The sequence below is a fragment of the Halyomorpha halys genome, unplaced genomic scaffold (genome assembly GCF_000696795.3).
Source record: "Halyomorpha halys isolate HHAL.00 unplaced genomic scaffold, Hhal_1.1 Scaffold213.1, whole genome shotgun sequence".
NCBI classification, from domain to species: Eukaryota; Metazoa; Arthropoda; class Insecta; order Hemiptera; family Pentatomidae; genus Halyomorpha; species Halyomorpha halys.
In genome coordinates this window covers 1,175,418-1,192,728 of record NW_027116617.1, presented here as the reverse complement: position 1 = coordinate 1,192,728, position 17,311 = coordinate 1,175,418, and the positions used below count along the sequence as shown (strand labels likewise).

The window sequence follows — 17,311 nt, the reverse complement described above, 5'->3', positions numbered from 1 at the left end:
CTGGCTTCTCCTTCATTACCTAATAATCCTCCTAGGCGTCTGAAAAGAAGATGGCCTCGAGATCTTCTCCTCTAGAAATGTTATTGAAGTTCTATCAGTGGGTAGATTCTCCACATGTTTGTATCATGTCACTATGTCACCTACAGCAAATTTACTTATTGTATATATGTGTATACAGTTGTAAATAAATTATTAAAAAAAAAAAAGAAAAAGTATTTAGTGGGGTTACCTATTGGTTCTTAATACACTTTGAAGATGCTGTGACATTGAATTAACAAATTTTCACATCAGTGACAAAGGAATTTATCCCACTCCTCGGTAATAATAATGTTTATAGTATTGAAATTAAAATCATTGCGTTTTGTGACTTTCTCCCTCAGATATTTATTAATTTTCTCTATAATATCACTGTCCATAATTGGGTTTTAAGCAAGTTCTGAACTTAAAACGAGTGAATTTGCTTCGCTCTAATTTCTGTGGGCAATTAAATATTTTCTATCCTAAGTTAAATGTGCTAGTATTTTTAATAGTGTTTAACTAGTTTATTGATGTTTTGTGGGCAGTCAAATTTGGTAAGTTCAATTACCATCATTCTGTATTGAAAACCCCTTTTGTTTCTATCAAGTTGAATAATATGTGTAATTTTTGTTTTACATTTAAATGGCAGTACAAAGTATTTCATTTTTCGGTTCTATTAGATGGTGTTAATCAGAATTTATTTATTAATTTAACATAGATAGGTGGTTGCGAGCCTCTGATCAGGTATCCATGGGTAAAGGTGGTTATTCCTCATTCAGATTAAAATAACTTATTCTTTTCGACTTTTTCTAGCTGAGGTTTTCCAATGTAGGATGCCTTTTTTTACTTCCTATAATTTGAAATGTGAAAATACTAATTTCATTTGGCATTTGTTCATGAGAGCATGGTTATAATTTTGCTTCCAATCTTGAGCTGTTCTTAAGTTCACAATAATAGTCCCTGGTTCCTTCATTCCTGCACTACTTGCTTCATTGTCAGCTGTTTTGTTGTTGGAAATACCACAGTGTGGTGGTATCCATGCAGGCATGTTTCTTGCGCACTAATGATCACAAAACTTACTGTTTAGCTCAATAATTTGATAAAGTATTGAATTAGGTTTTTTTTTCTCTCTTATAATTCCTAAACAGTGCATCCTTGCAAAAACGTTTTAGTTGACCAAATTAAGACACTTAAGCATTGAATTTTCCTCAGAAAATGTAATATGTTGCATTGAAATGTAACACAGGAAAGCTAATAAGTTTGATAAAGTAATGAATTACAAAATTTTTTGCCCTTTTGTTTTTCACCTAAAGTTTCTAAACATAAGTTTACCAATTTTCACGCTGTTTTCCAATAGTAGCTACTTTTATGTGTTGCTCGATTTTACTTACATAAGTCTCCTGTTCCTGTTTTAAATAAATGTTTCAAAAGTGATATAGGAATATCGCTAAATCAGGGTTTAGCAGAGCAGGTTGGCTGGGAAGGATTCCGTTATATTAGTTTTAGTTTTATGATCTCTCTTGAGATTGTGACATGTCGTACATTGACCTATATACTCTAATAATATTATATAAGAGCATCCTATTGAAACATTTAAAGAACATTAAATTCTGTGTCAAATGAGTATCATAATTTTTTAATTCGGTCAAATGGTGTAGATTTTCTGTGATAGTCTGATTGCTCTTTGGGTTGCAATAGCTGATCTGAAGTGCTCTTCCATGAGTTCAGCAAAGTGACAACACCTTTACAATAAGTAGTTGATGATTATTACATAGCTCACTTTAACCGGCTATTTGAGGCGGAGGAACAACCAGAACAGGATGATATTAGCTTCCTAATACTGCTCCCAATACAGGAACCGGGATCATCTCTCAGCTTAAAAACAGATGCATTACAACACCTTAAACAATAAAATACAAAAATAATTACTTGTTTTATTTTTATTATATACTCTATTAACTTAAAATTATTGGCTAATGGTTTTTCAGGTATTCAGGATGGCTTGATTTGGTGAACGGTTACGGGCTTAGTGACGCTTACCCGTAACAGGCCTATGAACACATACTTTCTATTACTAACTGTTTTTATAGATTTATATAGAAACCTTTTTACACTAATTGCCAGAGATCGATGATTTGTCAATTGGAAGAGGTATACTTGATATTTTAAAAATTTGATTCTTAGTTAACGCAGAATTTCATTATGAATTTTTTTCTTAAAGTAATCATTTCCAAGGTGTAGATTCATATATCTCATTTTTTAACTAACTTTCAAAAAAGTTTTTTGAACATGGTTTATGGCCATATCACTAAACTGAACCATTAATCTATGGTACTCATTTGACACAGACTAAAATTCTCTTTAATGTGATTACTATAACTTTTTTGCTAGGAAGCACAGTTTAGGAGCTATAGGTTAAAAAAAAGACCATGTGGTAGAAATAAAATTTTAAAAATATTTGCAGATATATGTTTTATGAGCTGGATTTCATGCATTGGGATCCTGGACTGTTAGCTACCATAGTCCATCTTACTTCTGATTATAATTCTCTATAGAACAGATAAAGTCCATTCCAATAGTCCAAGTATCATAATTCTTAAAATGTTCATCATCTAAACATTCATTTATCAAATTTGTAAATGCTTGTTCATCTCAATTTTCTATCTGTACATAATCCTGAAAACTGAATATTCTGTACAAATAGTTAAATATTTCATTTTAAAACCAGGGTTGTGTTATTGTTACTCTTCCTTTTTCTACAAAACTGGACATTATTTGACTTATAATATGATGTGCTAAATGCAGTGAAAATTGCCCACTTTTCAAATTTTTATCTAAATACTTAGGCTATCCTGAAAGTAACTTACCATTTGGCCTAGCATGGTGGTGGGCAGTATTTGAGCTACCTTTCCATGTTAAAGTATCCTTATAATCAGTACGCATCCTGCTGTAGTAGCCTGCAGACTGTGTTGCTTTTATTTTTCTCCTAGCAAATGTTTAAAATGTGAGCTACAATATGAAAATCCAGGAGATATAAAGTACATTTAGTAATTAGCTTTTTATTCTCTAAGAAACAATAATCAATTGAAATTCATTGGCAATTTTCTGAGGTGTACAAGGTAAAATATTGAGAGAAGGTGGATTGAGGCAGTTGTGGATATTTTAAAAAATGGCCACACCAATATTTCTAATGACTGCATTGGTTGACCTGGCCTTGTGACTGATGATTTGATAATGAAAATCAACGCAAAAATCTGTCGAAATGAAAGCTTTATAATTACAGAGCTCTTGTTTCATTTTCCTCAAGTTTTACAAACTTAATTGGATGAAATTGTCAAGAACTTTACCTCTGTTTGTTATTAAACTTATTATGCCAAATTGAGGTGATTTCATTTCTTCCTAATCTTGGAAGCAGATCCCATATATTTTAATTGTAAAATTTAAGTATATTCTAGAAAGGCTAAATTTATTTTGTGTATTCTGATAGATTTTTAATATCTAATTTTTTTTTCTTTTCAATCCTGTCATTGTCAATGGTAAGTTGCCTCTTTTTAGAATAGTTGATCAAGACTCGTTTTTTGTTAAATATATTAATCACTGTGGTGGCCGTTTAATTGTGATTATCAAAAGGATAAGTTTCTATTTTATACTTATCACTTCTACTTTTAATATTGGCTGAGTGTTCTAGTAGTAAATCATTCATCTTTAAGGATATTATTGATGTACTGCTGTATATTAAGGAATCCTCTCTGGAACAGGTTTAGGCTGTTCTCCATAATTTTTGGATTCCAGGAAAGTTTTAAATTTTGTTTAATTAGTTCAGTATGTTTGGGGTACCTTTTGTGTATGATTTGATTGATATTATGATCATTCAGCATAACAATTATTTAGTTGTTTAATACAGATAAAAATAAAAAAGTAAACTATCCATGCCAGTTATAGACATTTTTTTTTGCCCTGTTTGTTAAATTATTGTTTATTTTGGAATTGTTTCAAATTCTTTGTTCCTATCTTATATTGTCATGGTTTCTAATTTTTAATTTTATGTTACAATCTACCAGATTTAACATTCGAAATTAGTTTTACAGTTTTTTTTTTTTTTATTATGCTCCTTTTTCGTTTCTATAATTTTTTATTCCATTTCTTTCACAGGGTAAATTATTTTTTAAGTTATCTGATCTAAGAGATTATCAGTTTCTTGGTGGATTGTTAAAGGTTAAAAATTGCCTGATGGCTTCTTATATTATTGAATGATCTTTTTCATTATACTCTATGTACCTAATTTGACTTACCTATTCCTTCCTTCTACAGTTAAAGTATGTTTAGCATAATTTCCTCAGCAAATGGGTCACATATTATTGTACTGAGTGTAGTGTATGTTTGTAATGTTACTGTCTGTGTTAATTGTTATGTTTGAGTTCGCAACTGAAGAGTTTACAATAAGGTATTCTGAAGTATTTTTTGCAGTCAGTTGGAAACAGTTTAATTTATAAAGCTGGTTTTATAATGGTCTTAATGGTTTTATAACAAATATGATGCGCCTCATTGGCTTATCAAATATCTATATTTGTTATCATAACTAAGCTTTAAGGACATATTTTTTCAATGATATGGACATTGTCTTATCTATTTTCAGATCGTTTAGCATATTTAGTCATGGAGTTATAAAATATTTTTTAAATTTATTTATTGCCAAATTTTTATTATAATTTTGTTTGATTTGATAATTCCTTTTTATTATTATTATTGTTCTATTTTGTTTATTTAGGTATGTGTACAACCAAGTTGTGAGTGTCCTTACTCTTACTAGAGTAACAAGAATTTTTGAACAGAGGCTTAATTATGATCTTCGTAGACTTTTGGCTGGTTCTGAAAGACTGATTGATCATTTATTAACATTTACGGAAAATCAACCTGAGTTTTTGTTAGATGGTATTTCTTGTCTGCCATTAAGCTCAGCAGTTAGAGATTCAATATCTCAGGCGATTATTTCGACATGTACCAAAATAAAGGTATTATATAGTACATTGTATTTTATTTATTTGATTGTTGAATAATGGACTTTATATATATATACCATGTATGATATGGTCGATATTATTGGAGAGTTAATATTACTGTTTATTATATATTTTTTTATAACTCCCTAGTTATATTACTACTCACATATTAAGGGATACTGTAGAACCCTATAAACTGATGAATACTAAAGTTGTTCTTATTAATGAAAACCAATATTATTGCAAACTATGGTTTAAGAATATATATAGTGTAGAATAGGCACATTTTACACATCAATTAAATGTTTATTGCACCTACTAATATTTATTTAACCATATGAATTAGTGTTATAATAGGGATGAAAATATTTTATTTTTTTAATAAACTGTGTTTTTAAAAAGTTCGGTTTGGAAATCTTGAGATTACTGTGGTACTGTTAATTCTTTTTATTTAGAATTAGCCTGCTATCCCTGCATGGTAAAAGTTTAGTGGTTCATGAGTTAAAGGTTACAAATACAAATATTTATTTTAAAAAAAGAAACAGGATCCAACCACTTAAAATGTTAACATATCCTAACACGTTTTGTTTTTATCTCTATGGCAAAAATTGAAATTGTATTGCCTAAAATTGCTTTCCCAATAAGTTTTACATAGCTGGCTTGAAATTTTAGTTTGATGCCTATTGAAAATAACTGAAATGTATACAAAACAAAAAAATCAAATTTATATATTTTTTGAACGACTATTTGCTTTTGAAAATATTGTGAAATTAATTATAAACTAATATAGTATCTACTGGAGTTATGTAAAATCATCAACTTGATGATTAAAAAAAACTAATGAAATTACAAAGTAATTTTGTAGTGTATGAGGTGCCAGCATTTGTACTGACAGTCATGAGTTGCTGGAAATATTTGAAATATTGATTGCAGAGTTGGCTAATCTAACCTATGTTGATAAGGTACGAGAGTAAGAAACAAATAGTTGACTGATTGTTTACACACTTGAAAACACAAAGAAAATATTCAAAAGATCTTTTTTGGTTCAGTGCCATTTCCTCTTAGTGTTTATAAAACAATACATAGAGATAAATAAATGTAGGAAGCAAATAGTTGGCCGTATGAAGTAGATTGTAGGAAGATAGTCCGGGTGGCGGTCAATAAAGGTATCAAAATAGTAAAAGAAAACTATTTATTGTTAACCAACGGTTCAGTTGTCCATTGTGTTAAAATCTGTCAGCCCTGATGAAGCCCTGCAAAGTGGGACAAAACGTTGGTTAACGATAAATAATTTTCTTTTACTATTTTGATACCTTTATTGACCGCTACCCGGACTATCTTCCTGCAATAAATAAATATACTTTGTCTAACTCACAGCTTAAGCAGATATGAAGGTTTTAGCAGCAATTCTCATATACTTTAAGTTAAATGTAAAATTAAACTATAAATAGTTAATAAGTATTTTTACGTTTCTTTTTCCTTCTCTTTGTACCTTACATCTGTTTCTTGATATTTTTTTTTTCCTTTAGTGCTTTTGCTTGTCTACTGGTCTTGAAGTCTGATATAGGCATAAATAAATTAAAGTTACAAGGTACAAGTTATATCTAGTGGGACAAAAGTAAAGCAATTATGTAATATATTTGCTGCAATATCTAATTCTAAAGTTAGCCTAAGGATCAGGGTTATTATAAAAAATCGTTTTAATTGAGTTAAAATATAAATAAACTAAATGAACTGAGTGAACAACTAAATACTGTTAAATACATTTAAGGTAAATTTTTTCAAAAATATGGATTTAGATTTTAGAGCTAGGATTTCATAAGTTGTTTGAACTGAAAAGTCTCCATCAGTTTTTATGTTTTTCTTGCAATGGAGCATAAATAGAAATTTTAAAAAAGCTTTAACTTTACTGGAACTTCTGAGAACTTCAGAATGAACTTGTTTTCTATTTATGCTAGTCATATATTTTACATATTTACATAGTATTTTCCATTTCAGTTGCTAGAACACATAAAAATGAAGATATTTATTAAAAAATTTTAATATTCCCTGATCCAGTGATCTCATATGCCAGATAATTGTGTCTAAAAAATTTAGCTGTCCTAAAGAAGTATTGAAACTTATTCATGTACCGCAGATCCAAGAAACAGCAACATTGCAAGTATCAGCAATGATAATGAAAGTGATTTGGACGTACTAAGTGATATGTCATTATAATTTGTTTTTACATATATAGTTTCAGTAAGGTGATTTATTTATTTATTATTTAGGTAGATTATATATATTTAAATAATAAATAATTGTACCTTGTAACCTTGTAAAATTTGTCTTTTTATTGCTTACAAAACATTTTTTGCAAAATAATTTTGATCTAGGCCTGGGGCAAAATAATACAATATGCCCCCTCCCACACAATATCTCATATGATTTATTTTACTTTCTGCTACATTATAGTAACAGGAGTTTATCATTTTACATCAATTTTTTTTATTTATACCTGGTTCCAACGAAAGACCAGGTCCTTGAGTTTTCTTCCCATTCCCCTGCCCTTCCTTGATGGTCAACCTGGATATTAATATCGATAAGGAATATTGGATAGAGCTAGTAATACTCTGATATAGCAACAATCCTGGTGGTTAGTTCTAATTTAGATATGGATACTGGTTGTAACTGTATTGACAGGCTTTCCTTAAATTCAGTTTTCATTCTATTTCTAGATTAGATATTTAGGTTTGGTATAAGATCTGGTCCTATAATTTTGTTTATGATACAGGGTGTCTCAGTGTACAGTTTTTATCCTCACTCTGTTAATTTTTTTAGATTTAAAATTGATTTTTGCTGGATTATAAGAATGGCTTATGGTCAATCTTTTGAGGATGTTTTTAATTTTCTAACCCCCAGTTCTTCTCCAGCGTATTTAACTCAGAAATCTTCCAACTGGATAGAATCATTTCCTTTATGGATTCTGATATGATATGAAGTGAAATCATGTTGGAGATTTTTTTGATCTGATGCGTTCTATGATCAGAATATATTAAATGATTAAAAACCGTAAACAATTTTTTTTTTTATTGTTTTGCAAAAAAACAATAGAACAAACCCATTTCAGAATTCTATTTCCTGTAAGAATCCATCATCATAATTCAAATTTTCTCAACCAGCTGAGGAGACTCAATTGCTGTCATGATGGTGACGACTCAAAAAATAAATGCCTCAATTATAAGGACAAATAGGAAGTAGTTGTGCCCTGGAAAATACATTTGTGCGTAAATCAGTGAATGTAACGGATGGAATTGGATAAAATTTATACTAATTTCATTTTTACATTATCCATCAAATTGTCTTCAGTTTTGGGTTAAATTTTAAATTGTTGGTCTAGGAAAGATTGCATATTATAAAATAAGTTATCATATGCATAAGCAAAAGTAGCAATGGAATTGATTTTGGTCCATTTTTGCATTCTTTCTGAAGAACAATCCAGGTGAAATAGTATTAGATTGTGAAATATGCCCTGATTGGAATTTTTCAACATGATATTTTGGAGTAATATAATAGGAACAAATTGCAAATGTTTTAGAAAAAAATTGGTATGGAGTGACATGGTAAAAAAATTAAAAAGATACTGAAAATTTTTTTCAATTTAAAAGAGGTGAGTAAATAAAAACCTTCGTAAAGAGTTCTTCTATAATCATTGAGGCAATTTATCATGAAATATAAGTGAGGTTCTATTTAATACTTAAAAAATGTGTTTGAAAATTGGGATTTCACTTGCTATGACCATGAGGAAAGAGGAAGTGTTACATGGTGAGGGAAACTGTAAAGTTAAATTATGCAACCTAGTCAATAATAGATTCTAAGGTGGTTTATATACATATTGATTTATCAAAAGATAGAATTAGCCTGATCCTCGCATATTTCTTCAATTGTGATGTTTTAATAAATAAAAAAAAAATGGAAATAAACCAGTCCCCCCCTCTCTCCCTCAATGTTGAAGTCAGAAAAATGCCAATTTTCAAATGAATTTTTGAGGCATTAAATCTAACCTCCCATATATTTCGTGATTATGGGGTTGCCATGCAGCTCCTCGTAAACAAATAGACCTTCAAATATCCCTTCTAGAAGATTACTAGGCTGATTTTTTTTTTAATTTGGCACTGAAGTCAGAGGTCACTCCAGGATGATTCTCAGATTATGACATTATCCATTATTTGAAACAAATTTGTGGTTGATTGAGAGATTATATACATCCATATTTCATTCATTATGGAATTGTTATACCAAAGTAAAAAAAAAATCGATCTAAAGAACTTTTTCTGTTCAAAATTTAAACTATTATAGAAATTTATTTGTACATCAACCATTATAAATTATTATAGAAATAATAAACCATTATGTAACAGTTTGGAATGGTTTTCTATTTCTTACTTATCAGTGTTTAATAAATTACTAGTATAAGTCCTATTCCCAGTATAAAGTTTACTTCTATCAACATTTGATAAGAGCATTTAGAAAGTAAAATAGTTGTAAATAATATATAATCATTATTAATAAGTATGCATGATTAATTTTTCATTAATAATATAATGTATAATTAATGAGGAGGTAACAAGTTTTATTAATTTGAAAATATCAGAGAAAATTGTGAAAAAATATGGAAATATCATAGAATTTCTCCCTCACTACTTTGCTGGACACCCTATACTCTAAATAATCAAAGTATTTAATATACATTAAATAATCTTAATTTACAAAATTGATACTTATAAAATCAGTTTCAGTTTTTATCATCCAACATAAAAAAAGAACCCTTTTGTTGTGCTTATTTTCTTAATAATCTTTGTTAATTCAATGTCAAGAGATTTCAGCTAGTGATTTAATTTTTTTTTTTACTCATAACCTACTTCAGTGTCATCATATATTTATTTAGTAATTTGAATCATAATTTTGTTTAGAATCTTGTGTTCGCTATACTGATAGCAAATGATAAGCTCATCACTTTAATTCATATGAAAAAGTATGTTATCAAACCATCAGATCTACACTTGATTATAAATATGGTGAGTTCTTTTGAGTCCTTCAAAACAGCCGAGAGCTGGACACCTATATGCCTCCCAAATTTTGATTCCAGGTAAGGATGAATAGATAATTCCGTTCAAAACTCCTGCTTGTTCTGTGCTTACCACATTTTTACTTGGATCCTGTTCTAAATTATACTTTTTTTGAAATGCACAATATTCTTTTCTTATTGCATGCTAGCTTAGACCTTGTCTAACTTCTCCCCACCTTTCTTCAGAAAATTATACCAACTGTATTTTACATATTTAATTAAAGTTGTAGAACCTTCTTATAACAAGGGTCGGGGTGAAATGAAACCACCTGTGTGTAAGACTGACCCACACTCTAGCAAGGGAAGAACCTGAATCATTTGAAGAAATTTAATAATATATGCATATACTAACAGATGCTTTAGATTAATTATTATTTATTTGCTTTCTTATCTAGCCTTAAAAAAAAAATATATATAATATGTTTTTGACTTAATATTTACTAATTAGTGATTGAGACCAGATCTAGACTTGCTTATGTCCCAATATATTGTATAATTAGTCATGCTATAACAAGGTTCCTTTTACATGTGTGATACAATCAGCTTGTGTGACTTGATGTGAGCAAATGTGACCAATTTGGAAAAATGTTTTATTTTAGTTATTGAGAAAAAAGCGAACCCTGCACAGGAGGTGAGTATTTATAAAACTTACATTCCATGCAAACAGCATATTTCAAAAAACATAATTGATTCACAAATATTTTGGTGATAGTGGGAGTTCTAAATTGACCTTAACTGAGTGCCTTCCATTGGCTGGTAAATTTGAAGTGTCCACATGAGTTTCTTTTGTAATACATGCAAATATCATTGAATTTGAAGGAAAACTGAAATAAGTATCTAAACAGCATCTAAATAAAATATAATCCTTCAATGAATATACGAAGAATTCATCACATGATGAATGTATATGAGGAAAATGTAAATAAAAGAAGATTTTGCCTAAACATTACAGAAAATTAAACATATATTAAATTAACTGAAATGGTAAGAAAGAAGTTTTTATGATTGAAAATTTATGAATTGAAAAATTAATTCAAAAGAAAAATGAATGTGAAAGAAAAGTAAAGAATTGGGATACAAAGAAAATTTAAAGTTATAAATTATACATATTAAATGATATGTTTGTTTGTAATTGTCCATGAAAGGAAGAACGAAAGAAATCGGTCATAATCACGTAATCACAGTTGGTGATGATGTAGTGAAGTCTTTGGGCTCAACAAGGGAGAATATATTTGACTTGCAAATATCTAATTTAATTCAATTTTAATTACAAGATTGAAAAAAAAATAATTTAATATAAATAAGATCAAGGAAATAAATAAATTAAAATGAATGTAACATAATCAAAAATAATGTAGTAAATTAATAAGTGAAAGTTCAATGATAAGAATGTAAATATCAAATATTAAAATACATATTAAATTAAAGTTAAGCCAAATTAAATTAGCATTTATTAGTTTTGAAATAAAAATTAAGAAATTTTTAATTATAAGAAGATGGTCAGGGTTGTGGTAAAAAAAAAGAACAAACAGTTTATAACTATTAATAAAATAATATAATATATTATATTATAATATTATTATAATATAATATTATATTATGTTATTAATAAAATAGTTATAAACTATTTGTTCTTTTTTTGACCGCAACCCTGACCATCTTCTTATATTTAAGTTTTACGGTCAACTATATATATATATATATATATATATATATATATATTATAAGAAATTTTTACATTTTGTTCAATAAATTTTAAATTAATTTACCATAGATACATTTTTCCTCAAAAGATCTTCATGTTCATTTGAGGGTTCTTTCTTTAAAGGCTGGTTGAAGATTTTTGTCTGGTGAATTTCTGCCCCTAATTTTTGTACTTTGTATTTATCTTTTGTGTCGAGATTACCCTTGCTTTGAAAACAGTTTTAACAAAGTTTTATCTTCATTTGGAACCAGTATCAGTTGTTTAAAAGTATGTGGAGTTAATCTATTGCAATAATATTTATAGGTGTAAGTGAGATAACGTTCATTGATTTGTTGGCCTGTATAACTTTCTGTAAGTAATTTTTACAGTGTATAATGAGTGCTTTTATGTTTGTTGTTGAGGTATATTTTGAATATATCTTAAAGTTGTCAGCGCTTGTTTGTTTGTTGATTGAATATGTCTGTTTTCTATTGAGTCAGTTTACATGTATATTTTTATGAACCATCGAAGACAAAAATAATAAAAAGGAGGAAATAGTTTCACAAGAATTAATATATTAAAAAATTACTCTCCATCAGCGTATAAAATTAGTTTTAAAAATTAAAAAAGTGCTAACTATTTATTGTAATTAAGACCTGGATCTTTAAGTAAATAAATATTTTGCTATTTTTGTGAACAAATAAATATTTTGCAATTTTTGAGCATAAATAAATATTTTGTTTATTTGAGAATATAAAAAATTGTTTTTTCATTTATTCTGAATATAATTCAATCATTTCTTATTCTCTTCCTAAAAAAATAATTAACAGAAAAGATGAGAAAAAATAAAGTTGCAATGCTGATTAGAAAACTTGGAAAAAAGTGTGGTACATTCACAAGTAATTTGGAGCTAAAATTATCATTTTTCCACTCGGAGCTTAGATCATGTTGAAATTGAAGAAGAAATCAACCAAAAATTTTAATAGGTGTTAAAAAAAATCCAGGCTATTCAGTTTTAATTAACACTATTTTTAAATATTGTTTTTCTGGCTGCTGCCTGGACCATCTCCTTGATTTATCATCAAGATTGGTCAACCATCTATTTTTAATAAAATATAATAATGTTAGTTTTTACCTCATTCAATATAACACATTCTTTCTTTTTAGGGTTTATTGTTCTTAAAGGAGGACATTTTAATTTGATCTATAGTTATTGTAATTAAATTGTTTTAAAGCTGATTTTTCCACCATTATTATTCTTTCTCATTTTTTCAATAGCAGGAAAATTGAAATGAAAAATTAATTTCACAGGTGACATATTTTATGACACTTTAACATATTTTATGATTTTTATTTAATGTACAAATTACTGGTTTAATTTGTTAACATTGTTCCATTGCCAACCTACTGTATTAAATTAATATAATGGTCTATAATAAGTATTCTCAATTGATCATTGTAATAATTAAGAAATATGTGTGGTTGCTTATAATTTTTTTATTTGTTATAATTTAATTTATTTCAGTGGATATCTGCATGGTCATGTTTCTTATTTGACTGAAGAATGTCAAGCCTGTTTGCTGCTTTTAACTGTTGATGCTGATCTTTTTCATGAATTGTCAGAAGCAAAGAAAAAAATAACAGAAGTAAATTATATTACTAGTTCTGTTAAAATACCTTGTTTTTAGTTGTTACCATATCATTAGTGCTCATATTCTAGAAATTCTTGCCAGAAAACCTTAAGAAATGTCTTTATACTTAACCATCAGTTTCTTGATTAAAATTTTGAGCAAATTTTGTTTGGTAAGGGATAATTAGGGGAAAAAAACACCTGTAAAAGTCTGGGAATTTCTTCAAGCCAAAATTTTTATTATATGTATTTTCAGAACTCCATATACACTCTTTGTTCAATTCTTTATTCTTTTAACATTTGAACAACATTTCGAGCTCCTCTGCCCATTATCCAGTTCTTATTACTTTGTGGACATGTGTCATTTTAAATTAAAAATTGTTTTTATATAATCCCAAATGAATATAAGTTCTATTTTTTTTTATTAACAAACTTATTTTTTTATCTTTCATTATTGTTGTTTTCAAACAATGTTTGCCTTTCCAAATGCACTTCCCTCCTTTTGTCCACTTATCCAAATTATGTATCAATGGAATAAAAACAGTTTATGAATGTTGAAACAGCTGGACTAGCTTAGCATTCTGTCTAATTATTGATATTAATTGCATTACATTTTATGAGTATTATGACTACATTCTGAATTCATCCTCTGATATTTAGTCTTTTTTTATACTCTAAGACATAGATGAAAATTGAAAATATTTCCTTGGTTCAAATAAAATACAAGACAAAAAAGTATTACTTTTGACCTAGTAGTAAGTTGTCTGTATTACTGGTTATGCACTCTTATTAACAGCATATTACCATCCATCATCATAAGATACCATAAGGTGCTCTAATTTGGGTGTTGTGTCCAGCACCATTATTGGTTTATATACTGAGTATTTTTTTTCTTAGAGTCATAAGATACCAGGAAATCTTTGAGTAAGTGATGAGTTGCTGTTTAGTATTCTTATTATTTTTTTTTTTTCAATATGATAGAAATTGTGATAATTTTATTATTGAGCAAGTTCTCTAAAAACTGAGTTGACATTTACTGTGATTCAGCAATTCTCCACAGATATTTTCAATGCTTTATCAATTTCTTAATTATTTATCAAAAATAATATTGGCAATATTTATTTCAATAATTTTAGTATTGGAAAAGTTATTTTTAATAATTTTAGTATTTTAATCTTTATGAATAAGTATGACTTAACAAATTGATTTTTTTATATTCGTTTTCCAGAAACTACAGCGCAACCAAAGTATTAATGTCATTACCAATGTGATAAGCAATCCTGTGCTTACGATGAATAATGTTAATATATCAACTGTGAGGCATTTTCTGTATAAATGTAAAAAAAGTTCACATATCTTAGCCCCTCCTATGCCTCCACCTTATGATACTCTAAAAAATTCTAGCGAACTTCTGCAACACTATCAGATATTGCATAGTGCTATGAAAGATGGCAGCTCTAATTTGAGATTAATATTCCAGCAGTTTAAAACTGAAGTAATGTTGGGATATGTAAGTTAAATTATTTATTTTTACTCTTATGTAATGGCATTGTCATAAAGTATGTATAGTTAATTTATAAGTAAATTTGATATATTGTCTCAGTTTGAAAAAAAAAATTTCAGAAATAAAACTAGTACCCAGTATACATGTAGATATAATGGTGGAAAGATAAATATTTTAGAAAAAATAATTTTTAACATAAAATGTAATGGAGAGTGATGAAAACTGCATTAATAAACTGAGTTTGTTATGAAAACATGGTGTTCAATAAAATTAGTTTTTGCATATTTCCATGGAAACCTGTTAATGTTTTGTAAATTTTTCGAATAAGTCAAAAACTCCTGACTAATTATTGGCAAAATGGCATATCGTCTGAAAATTAGTCACAGTTCTGTCTACGAAATCATCCACAACAGACTTGGGTTTCATAAAGTTTGTGTAGGATGTGTCCCAAAACAACTCACACAGTTCCATAAACGAATGAGCTTAAAGAGGCATTAAGGGGCCATTGATTTACCTCGGACGAAGCAATGTAAGAAGCAGTGGATTCCTGGCATTTCCTTGCAGCTCAACCGAAACCTTTTATGGGGGCATCATGAAGCTTGTACAACAATGGACCAAGTGTGTTAAAAAGCAAGTGGACTATGTCGAAAAATGATGTACTTGTAAGTTTCCAATTTGATTACAATAAAATTTTATAACCATATTGCGGATAATAAATGACTTACCCTCGTACATTATAAATTAATTTTTTTATTTGTTTGAACAAAGACAAGTTAGTGTCATATTTAACTCTAGAAGTAATTATGAATTTGAAATGTGTGGTATAAGAAACATTAGTGATTAATTAATTTTACAAAGATAAAAGAAAAAAAATTAAATTAAACCATTTAATTAAGTGTAAATATTAATTCATTTTAGGCTAGAAAGTAGAAGAGAACATAGAATCTTAAATCAGGAATTTATTTTTAAAAAATTTAAACATTTAAAAAATTGTTTTATAAAAATTATAATTATATTTGTATTTGTAAATAACTTTCTATTGGAATTTATATTTAAAAATGTATATTTTATAATAATTATCAATGTATTTGTATTTGTAAATATTTTTTAGGTTAGGAATTAGGAATAGATAGAATTAGGAATTTATTTTTAAAAAAGTTTTTAAATCATTCTATTATAATAATTTTTGATATTAAATTAAAAATGGCTTTTTAAATCCAACTATGCTGGTCAAAAGTCTGCATGAAAAAGGATGATAGAAAACTCAAAAGAAAATTATCTATAGAAATAAAAACAAATGTGAAAATCATTAAAAAGTATTTAGGCTCCTGAGTTTGGCAGCCAACCACAGGTCTCAGGCCAGTGGGCCCGCAAAGTGCTCCAGCCATTCTGTTTTTAAAGGGTTAACAGTATAAAGAAAATGTCAGTCAATTCAATACTTTTTCTCAAATAATGTTATTTCAAAAGAATCTTAAGAAACCTTTAAAAGAAGGTATAAAATGCTGTAAACTGGCTGTTGATAAACTGCTGCAATTTCTATTTTCTGACAATTTCTATGGAAAACAGAATCAAGTTTTTTTTAATTTAAGTTCTTGGAAGAGTAACTAAAACAATTAGAAACCATTTCATAAATGAGAAGGAAGGGAGAATAAATTTAGAAAACTGATGTATCTTTATCTAATAGTAATAGAAGGAGTTAAAAATGTGGGAGGGAGAGGTACTGTTTATACAATTCATCTGTACTATGAATGACTCAGGTGTTTTCTGGAGTAGAGACGAAAAACCTGCAGATGGATAGAGAGAATGAATTAAAATACCTAAAAAAACTATAGGCGAAGGTAGATTAGGCTGGTTTTGGTAACCTAAGATTTACAGGGCATTTTAAGCCAAAAGTAAGATTTATAGGCTTTGGTTTGTGATTTAATGCAATAAGTGAAAATTTATTAATTCTTTTTTTAATATCTGTTGAAGTTTTAAGAACAAATTTATTTATTATTATTATCATCATTAATTATTTAAGTTTGTTTTAATTTTTTGAATTAACTCAATTTTATATTTTTGATATATTTATTGTTTTATTATTTTTTTTTTCAGAATCTCAGGTTCATTTACATTGATTTAGTTTGTTTCATATTGTTGTTTGGATTTTGATATTATTTTTCTCTGTTCGCTAAAGTGAAATTAATTTTTCAGGTCACTGAAAAGTTTGAACTATATGTCACATTGGATCCATTGGTATCAAAAGCATCAAGCACTGATGCAGTGGATAAATTAATTAGGTGGATACAAAAAGAAGAAGATAAATTTTTTATTCCCCATGTGCCAAATTTTTAATGTCGAATTGTTAATAAAAATATCTTGTTATCCA

General features: G+C 28.0%; 1 protein-coding gene across 2 annotated transcripts in view; it reads left to right on the top strand.

Moving 5' to 3' along the window:
* Positions 1-17,311, top strand: part of Mon1 (vacuolar fusion protein MON1 homolog) — a 34,866-nt gene extending 17,555 nt beyond the window's left edge. For both annotated transcript variants that reach the window (XM_014418915.3, XM_024360962.2), the window contains exons 4-8: positions 4,787-5,030; positions 9,971-10,146; positions 13,335-13,455; positions 14,668-14,949; positions 17,137-17,311. In XM_014418915.3, coding sequence (XP_014274401.1) covers positions 4,787-5,030; positions 9,971-10,146; positions 13,335-13,455; positions 14,668-14,949; positions 17,137-17,277 — 964 coding nt within the window. In that variant the 3' untranslated portion in view covers positions 17,278-17,311. The remainder of the gene's footprint in view (positions 1-4,786; positions 5,031-9,970; positions 10,147-13,334; positions 13,456-14,667; positions 14,950-17,136) is intronic.